At 37.8% G+C, this 10,608-nt stretch overlaps 1 protein-coding gene across 1 annotated transcript; it reads right to left on the reverse strand.

The window, feature by feature from the left end:
• Positions 1–3,993: 3,993 nt before the first annotated feature.
• LOC111905139 (protein TIC 22-like, chloroplastic) lies at positions 3,994–6,677 on the reverse strand. Its single transcript, XM_023900811.2, has 6 exons — positions 5,935–6,677; positions 5,626–5,700; positions 5,386–5,442; positions 5,205–5,264; positions 4,986–5,102; positions 3,994–4,329 (listed from the first exon to the last, which is right to left on the reverse strand). The coding sequence occupies exons 1-6, from the start codon at positions 6,454–6,456 to the stop codon at positions 4,243–4,245; spliced, it is 918 nt and encodes a 305-aa protein (XP_023756579.1). The 5' UTR covers positions 6,457–6,677; the 3' UTR covers positions 3,994–4,242.
• Positions 6,678–10,608: the final 3,931 nt, after the last annotated feature.

The raw sequence follows: 10,608 nt of genomic DNA on the forward strand, positions 1-10,608 counted from the left end.
CAGTTTGGGGTTATTGGACTTAGGTTGCCATTTTTGGGACTAAATCTCCTTTTGATGCCTTGTTGTTATACAAGCATCAAGTTTTGGACTTTACGTGACATTCAGGCTTGGGGAGGCCAAATCTATGGTTTGGGGAAAGAGATCTGACCTCAGGAGGTCTGTAGAGATTGTGCATGGCATGAACTCGCCGAGTTGTTCTTGAGACTCGGCGAGTACGGTTAGGGTTTCACGTCAATTGCTTAGTAAGTAGACTTGCCGAGTTGGGGGTGACTCAGTGAGTTAGGAGGGGGTTAGAGGACTTGAGTTCAAGTGGAACTCGCCGAGTTGTTCTTGAGACTCGGTGAGTTGAGTCGGGGTGGCCCCTCGATTCATGTCAGGTGGAACTCGTCGAGTCAGGGGAAGAACTCGACGTGTCGAGAGAGGGATCAAGTGAGTCAGTGGACACGTGTGGACTCGCCGAGTTGCCATTATGCACTAGCCGAGTCGGGTCAAGTATGACTGTTGACTTTTGTTGACTTTTAGGGTTTGGTCAACAATGGAGCCCTTGTTTCAAGAGGGGGGTAAAATAGTCTTTTACCCTTCTGAGGGTGCCAATAGAGGGTTGAGTCTAGTCTCTAGAATTATATTTATGAGAGTATTTACTTTATCTGAATAGGCGGAGGATAGGCAATAACTCTACCGAGTTAGAGATTTACCAAGACGCCTGAGGTGAGCCTTCTCACTATACTTTACCTAGAATGGTAACAGGGTTATGTGACAGTACATTTTAGAGCTATGTGCCAGTGTATTTGCATGCTATTTATGTATTATAATTGTTGTGATATGTGATGTGCATGATTCAGAGTTTATAGAGCTAGGACCAGTGGGTCCACAGAGTTAGGACCTTTTGGTCCACAGAGTTAGGGCCAGAGGGCCCACAAAGAGTTGGGACTAGAGGGTCCCACTGAGACACATTGACCAGAGGGTCAAACAGAGCTATAGCCTCGAGTGGCTAAAATGTGTTAGAGTGGTATTTTGGGGAACTCACTAAGCTTTATGCTTATAGTGTTACGTGTTATGTGTTTCAGGTACCAGTGATGACCGCGGGAAGGCGTCGGCATGATTCGTACACACACATGGGATTATATGTATTTCGATCTTGGGGGATGTTATGTGAAACAAGGATATGATTCAATGACCTTTTATTAATAAATGTGTTTGGAAAATGTGTTTTGAAAATGCGAAAAATTGTTTTAAATTTTACGGTGTTACTCGAGGTACCAGTCGACAAGACCGAAGGGGTAGGGCAGCACCCTAATATGCTAGGTGAGGCAGCGGTCGACAGGACTGAAGGCGTAGGCCAGCACCCTGATATGCTAGGCAAGATACCGGTCGAAAGGACCGAAGGGGTAGACCAGCACCCTGATATACTAAGCAAGTTACCGGTTGAAAGAGACCGAAGGGGTAGCTAGTATCGGGATATGTTAGACAGTATGTTTATTGTATGGTATGTGGTATGATGGGGGAACTCACCAAGCTTTATGCTTACGGTTTTCAGTTTTGGTTTCAGGTACTTTCTCTTCGAAGGGAAAGGATTCGGCATGGTACAGCACATCACACACATGATTTTCCGCATATGAGATTCTTGGGATTTGTAATCTGACATTGTTACTATATTATGACATGCTTTTGAGACATATGATCTATGGTTTTTATGAAATGAAATAGCAGCGCCCCTAACGGGGTCCAAGGGGCAGAGCCCCTAGCTGGGGTCAGTGGGCGGGGTCGAGGGGCAGCGCCCCAAAACCTTTTCGAATTTTACATATGGGAACTTGGTGGGAATTTAGGATTCTTGAGGGTGATTAGGGTAAAACTAACGAAACTCGTTAGTTTTTGTAACCCAAAATCTTCATTCAAATCCGAATTACCCTGACTTGCTTCCAAAGCAACTCATGACGGTCCAACCCTAATAAAACTCTAATCTCGTTTATTATACAAACGATTTTTCCTTCTCAGAAGAAAGACACGAAATTTAGCTCTCGTTTTCTTCAAACTTTCACAGAATCTTTCTAGCAATTTGGCTTACGCTTTCTATGCCTAGTATCATAAGTGTCCACTTGGATTATCCTAGGCCGAATTTCTTGCAACCCAGACATAGGGTAGAAATATCAGTTCGAAAAGTATTCTCATGATCCAAGTTGGTATCCAGATCTCCACCACAAACCCTAAATTTCTTACAGACGTCACTGTTTCAAGTAGTACCATCGAGTAACCATAATATCCTCGTGTGTATTGACCGTGATGTGCATTTGGGAAATTTTCATATTCCCGGTGGAAGCAATCCAAACTTCCTAACATTCTAGAAAAAACATATACACTTGCATGATGAGCATATAATTATCGAATGCCATTATAAGTGAGCTAACATAAATATCGATCGTACAAGCTAAGAACATATTTGCAAAATTCGTAAAGACTATGTCTAGTGGTTCGTGACGACATCCTAAGATTCTCATGTAACCCAGTCTCTAGTGGTTCGTGACGACGTCCTAAGATTCTCATGTAACCCATCAAGTGATGCGAGAAACTTAGTATTGGTGTGATGCAAAATGGTACGGTTTAGATAGAAAAAGAATTAGAAAAAGAATTAAAAACTAGTTGTTTATTTGCTATTAATGGAGGAGAGAATCATGGCAAAAACCTGCCGATTTGACTTGTTGACCTCGGCGTGTCAAGCCACATCACTTCTACCGACCACCTTGTTGAGAAATTTTAGTAAATTGTTATACTTATATGAAAAATTCTTTAATTTATAAAAGAGCATTAGCTTAATCATTAAAAATGTCCAAATTAAATGTTTCATTCTATGAAATGACAAATTTTGGTAAATTGTTATAAATCGATCATCAATTTTATAAAATGTCTTTGAGTTAGTAAAACTACTATTTAATTTTTTACTTGTTTTGTGTCATTATCTCGCATGCGTTCACGAGATTGTCCCCAAGATTCTCTTGATTGTAAACTTATTCGCAAGGATTTGGTGATGAAATAACATTTAATCAACAGCGAATTCTTTAGTAACATAAATATGTGTTTGGTTAGCATCTAATGTTAGTTTTGTCACTTTTTTCAAATTCTCCGGTTCACAAATAAAAACATTCTTCGTAGAATATTGATTCTGTTTTGTGGAACGTGATACGCTATAACTTTTGTATCTTGGGTATTGTTTATTTTATTTTTTTCAATATTGCGCAGAATTATTTGTTCTATTTCAAACTATCGTAACTACTCCAATTAGCTTGGATTTTTTTCCACCATGTATATCCCTATTTTGGCTACATTTTAGACTCTGAAAACTTATTTTTTATATATGGACTAACTTACACAAGAGCTATTAAAGTTGTTGGGGCTGTTTAAGCATTGTGCAAAATTATTGCTAACACTTTAAACCACGATAACTAATTCGTTATAAATCCGATTGACCTTGATTTTTTTTCCTAATATGTATTTCACTATTTTAGCTACATGTTAGACTCTGAAAATGCCTTATTTGGTTATAGATTAAACTAATAACTAAAATTTACTTATTTTTATTTGACTCTAAAAAAACCTTATTTGGTTATCCGATTGACTTGGATTTTTTTTCTTATTTTCATTAAATTAAAGAAAATCTACAGAAAAGTTTCAAACTTTTGAGAAAATATTCAATAAAGTACTAATTTTTTTTCGAATAGAAAAGTCCATTATTTTGAGAAAATCATATAATCTATCATTTGCTGGTCAAATATAAAAAAAAAAATGACTTTTTCGTTAATTTGGGCAAAATGTTAAATAATCGGGACTTTTCTATTTAAAACACAAAAAAAAACTTTTAGGACTTTATTGAAACTTTTTCCAAAAGATTGGGACTTTTCTGTAAATTTCCCTTAAACTAATAACTAAAATTTACATTTAGACCCCAATGCTTTAAATTAAAAAATTAAATATAACAAGAACTCATTAGAACCCAACCAAGATTATAATACAAACTTACTATTGGAAGATAAAATTGTTATCTCATCAATACCATGAAATTTAAAAATTAAAAAAAAAAAAAATGAATACAAATTACATAAATATATATGGTATGACTGCAAATATTCATTCTATTCCCATGTTTTTTTCATTCCTATGGAATGAACTATTCCATTCCTTCCGGAACTCCATCATACCAAACACTACTTAACACACTTAATAAAATTCCATCACAATTTTATAAAATTCCTACTCCCTTGATTGGTCAGTTGAACCATCAAAACCAAAACCCGGAGGAATGAACACAACATCATCCCAAGCACTTGTAGAATCATCCTACACAATAAAGACATCACTTAATCCATTAAGCTATATATAAATATAGAGTAAATTACACAAATGGTCCCTATAGTTTGCGGTAATTTGCACATTTGGTCTCTAACTTATTTTTTTAACTCGAAAGGTCACTACAGTTTGTTTTTGTTGTGCACTTGGTCCCCGTCTTACCTAAAAATACTATTTTGCCGGTTTGCCCTTGATTTTTTTAATTTTTTTAAATAAGATGGGGTAGGTAAGGTAAGGTAAAATGAGGTAGAAGTGGGGTTGGGTGTTTGTTTATTTAAATAAATTAAAAAATCAAAGGCAAAATAGTCTTTTTAGGTAAGACAGGACCAAGCGCACAACAAAAACAAACAGTAAAGACCTTCCGAGTTAAAAAAATAAGTTAGGGACCAAACGTGCAAATTACCCCAAACCATAGGGACCATTCGTGTAATTTACTCATAAATATATAATACATATGTTGACTTAACGATTTTTGTTTTCCATTTAAGTCATGTAATGGGTCATGATTATGATGTATGGATAAAGTTTTGTATACATTATCATTTGTTCTTTTTCTTGACCGAATAAACTGTCTGAATAAGACTAAATGACCATTTTACCCTTACATTTCCAACAATTTTAAAAAGAAACATTGCTAAGTTGCTAACCTTCATGCCATGTATTATATCCTCAAGAACAGCGACTTCAAGGTCACCCACCTTAAGGGCAGGATTCAAATGTCTTTGTTGAGTAGAAGCTTTTGCTAGAGATTTCTCAAGGTCCTCCTAAATGGTAATAAAAAAAATAGAATGAATTTAGAATTTGGATTAACTAATTAATAAACTATTATTAGTATGAAATAATAATATTAAGATAATTTTGCTAACCTTTCTAAAAAAAGCAGGACGATATCTTTCGTTTTGGCTCCTTAGTACCAAGCTCTTTGACTACATCCATAAAATGTTTACAATAAAATAAATGTGATACATGAAATATAAAGCATCCTTTTCTCATTTCTTTGTAGTAAAAATAAATAAATAAAACCATAACCTAAAGATAAATATAAACCTGAAAAACAGGAACACCAGAGAAGCTGTCATCTGATACACCAGCCTTGCGTCTTGCCTAATATGCAAAATAATTGAAGTAATTGATAATTATAACAAGAAGAATAATATATAGTATTTGATTACATTTCATGACAAGAATTATAAATTGATTCAAACCAATTTTATATTAGATGTATAAGCGAATCACAAATTCACAATAGTATTATTGTTCCCGTTGTATATAAGTGAAATAGCTCACCTCAATTGCATTCTTTATCTGCGATGATTCTGGAATAAACCTAAAGGAAACCCCATTAACTTTAAGCTGGAAAACCTGCAACAAGAATCACAAGATTTAAGCTTTCTAATTGATATGGCATTTACTTACTAAACTACTATTTGTAATATTTGTTCAAAGTGGTTAAGGGATTCTCGTATGAAAACCCCCAAAAAGGATTTCGACGGCGAGTTGAAAATCAGTGAATTTGACCTCAAGAATCAAAAGGAATAGCTTTCGAAGTTCAGTTAAATTGCGACTAATAAAAGATTCGTAATTCAGATTACTTACCATGCTAAGAGCAACGGGAACTACTTTCGAGCCAGGGCGCATTCTAGGATCCATGGATTTCATTTGTCCAAGGAGTGTCTCGGCATCTTCTTCCTTGAAACAGAATAACCCTAGAGACTTCACTGGATTTTGACCCGAAACCACAACAAATTCCTCCGAGGAATTGCTGAGAGCGTATACGGGCACGCCCGCTAACCGCTGTTCGATATCTTGATCCGACATGCCAGCACTACCACCGACAAAAGTCTTATCGGTGGCAATTCGAGCCCATAAAGGGTTCTTTGCAAAAGATAGAGAACCGGTTGGCCTTTTAGAGACATTTCCAACCTCCGGCGCGGCAAATTCGAAGCTAAATTTGGTAAAGTCAGGGTTGGAGTTAACGAAGGGGGTGCTGGAGAAGTGTTGGTGGTGGAGATTGTGGAAAAAGGAAGAACATTGGTTTTGGAATTTACTAATCGCTTGTTGTATGTTAAAGTGAGCTGCTTTTAGCGGCGTTGCCGGCGAGGAAGGTGATGAATCCATTTGATACGCCGGTGGTCTACAATGGAGAAGATATGCAAATGGGGTTTTGGGTTTTACGGGTTACTCGAGTCGAAGTCTCTTACCATATCGGGTATTGGGTAAACATGTGAAATTGGGTCATTGGGTCAATGGGTCGGATACTGCTGCTATGTGGGATGAACTATGATTTATGTCTTTTTGGCCCATTATTGATTATACATAGAGCCCAAAAAGAAAAATCTTACAACCACAAAGTTTAAAGTTTTGAATGTTGGGAGCTGAATCCTCATCCATTTTTCGCTTTGTTTTTTATCCAAACCTATAGCGTTTGAAGAAGTTAGCAAATCAAACTGTACAATGCCGATTTGAAATCACTTTATATAACTTTGGCAACTAAATAAATTATTCAGCAAATACAAATCGGTGTGGCCAAGTTTATGTTGGCTTGAATAGAACATTAGAATGATATTCACTTTAATTTAATTTACAAAATAATTTAGCTTAATTAATTTACTTTGCTTATAATTAGGAAGTTATATTACATAACTGTAGTAGGATCTATGACATATTACCTCGGTGATTTTAAGTACAAATCAGATCATGTTACTCATAAGTGCCTTCGGAATACCTCAAATGCCCGAAAAGTTGACCATCGTCATCAAACAGGAAACAGTTCTAAAATCATTGAGATTTGATGCCCTAAAAATCAAATTTTTGCATTTGACCTACATGGGGGTCATGGATGATAAGTTTGGATAGAACATGTTCTCAGGATTCCATGGATGTAAAGAACATCCAAAACAGACATGGTATGAGAAAGTTATGCATGTTTTAAGCTTTTAAGCGGGTATATACTTGATTTTAGCCGGTACTGGACACTACACAGCTCAGATTGAGGTAGCTACCCATCTCGTAAATTAATTTTGAGCACGTTTCTGAACTCAGGTGTAACATACGCAAAATTCATAAAAAAATTAAACTTTTTAAACAACCCCAAAACCATCATTGTTTACATCTTGTTTTCAAAATAAGATCATTATCAGAGAAATCCCAAAATCATAAAGTAAATCATGAGGAAGTGCACGATCACGCATTCGCCTTCCTGCGATCCCCTGAGGTACCTGAAACATAATCCAAAATTGTAAGCCCAAAACTTAGTGAGTTTCCCCCAAAATACCAATACACAACAATAACACAAGTATAATAACAGCATACTATGGGTCCAATCAACCATCAGGTTGGAATACCCCAGCCATCAACCATCGGGTTGGAATGCCAACATACTATGGGTCCAATCAACCAATGGGTTGGAATACCCTAGGGCCCTCAACCATCGGGTTGGAATGTCAATATACGATGGTCCAATCATCCTCGGGATGGAATACCCTACGCCCTCAACCATCGGGTTGGAATGCCCCGGCCTGTTGGCTTACGCACAAAGTAGTGAAGCCTCAACCACCGACTAAACATGTGTATATATAACAGATAATCATATAACAATCTACAGCCAGTCACACAGATCTACAGATCACTAAGCATAGAAACATTCTATCTACTAGGATACCGATCTAACTATCATAATAATACAATATCATGTATAACAGGATATCAATCAAATGGATCGACATTGGTGCCTTCGACCCGCAAGTACAATGAGGACAACAGCTCACAAACTGAGCAGAACTGATGAGGCCCGACTCCAAATCTCAACTCTCTACACGATACCTAATTCCAACAAATGGCCTAATTTCCATAAGAATTCCAAAATACCCTCAAGGTCAAACTTAGTCAAAGTCAAAGTAAACGGTCAAGGTCATTAGTCCATGTTGACCCAACACGTCGTGTTTAATAGCATCCAAACGATCGGAAAAATTCCAGCCAACACGCCGTGTTTTCCCGAGTTTCAGCAGCTTAATACATTCAGGTGTTTTCTTCAATTCCAAGGACTCCAAGGCTCAGATCCAAACCCAAATGCTACCAAGAAGGATAAATTTTCCAAGATTATCCTTTGGAACAACTCCAAGGGTCCAAAAACCCAACCACAAGGCTTGAAGATTCAAGGGCTTAACCAATAAGCACAAAATCCTTGAAGTCTGAAACTCATCATTTCCAAAAGAGATTTTAGCACCAAAACCATCCCAAAAGTCGGTGCTTTATAGACATACATGTCCAATGCATGTCTTGAACCCAAAATAGATCAAAAATGGGGGTTTATGATCTACTCTTCATGCATGGCATCAAAACTCGACTATAGGCCAGATCCAAGAGTTTACAATGTCACTTAGACCTGGAGACTCATAAAGTTGCTAACTTTATGAAATCCAACCATTCCCCCACCCAAGAACAATAAGGAAAAGGGACAAAACTCATGATCTAGCAACATAGAGGATTAAAAATCGGATCTGGAAACTTACAAAGGTCCAAAAGAGTGTCAAACTGAAAGATGAGGGCTTGCTTGCAGGATCCTTACTTCCTACTTCCAACTTCTTTCTTATTTTGCTCCAAAAACACCACACTAGCTCACAAAAGAGAGGGAGAGACGATTAAGGTTCTCAAGGGTCGATAAGGGGAGTTGGAGGCTGATAAAGGACCACCCCTTGGGACTTAAGGAGATTATATAGGGTGCAAAACCCTAAAAATTAGGGTTTTATTAACCAGCCATCAATACGCCGTGTTTGCCCACCAACACTTCGTGTTGGTCCATAAAAACGTGTGGCCCAAAAGTTCCTCAACACGCTGTGGTGAGGCTTCACTACATCATGTTTCAGAGGAAAACATGCAAAATGGAATAAACCTCATACCTGGAAATCGGGGTGTTACATCAAATTTTGGTCTAGTATTTGATTTTACTATTCCAATGCTTTTAACCTGGACCGAAATCAGATTCACGAAAACTGGCGAATCGGAACCCGGTTGACGCAAAACTTCAAATGTTGTTTCACGGAGATCCGTATATTGAATTTGAATTTCATTTGAATATTTGAAATCACCACGACTGTAACGTTTTCCAGACGTTTTCGAAATAATTTTTACGAGCTCCGAAACTGATGTCATGTAAATTGAGGCAACTTGTAAGTGGGATAAAAAAAACATGCTTGCATGCATGCGTAGCCTTCAAACAAGAAAGAGTCAGCTATGTGCTTTGATCCATGTCTAGTCAACATCCATGTTTCCTTTGTTATCCCCACTATCCCCTCTCTCTTCTCTCATTACCCCCTCTCTCTTCTCTCACTACCCCTCTCTATAACTTCTGTTTCTCTCTTGCTCATGGGTGAAATCCACCACCTAAGGTGGTGTCACATACTCACCGGTCATCAAAGAGGAGGCTACGACCTCTCCCCCTCATTCTTACTCCACCGACGAAGAGGAGGAAACCAACGAGCAGCCGGTTGTGACAACCTACCACTGTGTACGACCTCCATCATCGTTCACCACCCTCCATAGTTTCCCTTTCTTCACCTGCGTGTAACACCCTGAATCCTGGATGAGAAATTTAAGAGTTATAATGCACTTTGGAGGACCTACTCAACGAGTTGGTTGGTCCCGACTCGTCGTGTAAGGGCTGAGCTGGCCATGCAGGTTATGAAGCCTACTCGTCGAGTCGAAGGGCTGGACTCGACGAGTTGAGTCTATATTGAGAAAACACTAATTTTAGGGCTTGCACCCTATTTAAGGCCCTTAAGCTCTCATTTCCGCCTCCCTGACCATTTAGACACACTGAGAGAAACCCTAGATGAGGTGTCGTCATTGTGTGTGTGTGTGTGTGAGAGAGAGAGAGAGAGAGAGAGAAAGAGAAAGGCTAAAGATCTTATGTTCAAGTGCATTTTTAGAAGAGGGTTGAAGAGTAAGAAGGTTTGGAACGAGAAGAAGCTTTGGATACCAACTTGTAACACCATAAATTTTTAAACAAAATTTTCATTTTTAAATCACCTAAAACTCAATATCAAATTTTCTCAAAAACCACAATCTATCATTTATCAAAACACAACTCAATGAAATAACTGATAATATCCCAGAATCCTCATTCATAATCTCGACAGGTGTGTACAATCAAGCCTTCGCCTTCCTAAAATCTACAGAAGTACCTGAAACACATATTACACAACACGGTAAGCATGAAGCTTAGTGAGATCCCTAAAATACCACACACACAAATAGTTAGCCTCTCATGGC

The sequence above is a fragment of the Lactuca sativa genome, chromosome 2 (assembly GCF_002870075.4).
Source record: "Lactuca sativa cultivar Salinas chromosome 2, Lsat_Salinas_v11, whole genome shotgun sequence".
Taxonomy (NCBI): Eukaryota; Viridiplantae; Streptophyta; class Magnoliopsida; order Asterales; family Asteraceae; genus Lactuca; species Lactuca sativa.

Coding starts and splice junctions, on each gene's coding strand:
- LOC111905139 (XM_023900811.2), bottom strand. CDS start 6,456: ATGGATTCATCACCTTCCTCGCCGGCAACGCCGCTAAAAGCAGCTCAC. Junction 5,443..5,625: donor AGATAAAGAATGCAATTGAG/GTGAGCTATTTC, acceptor TTTGCATATTAG/GCAAGACGCAAGGCTGGTGT. Junction 4,330..4,985: donor ATATAATACATGGCATGAAG/GTTAGCAACTTA, acceptor TTTATTGTGTAG/GATGATTCTACAAGTGCTTG.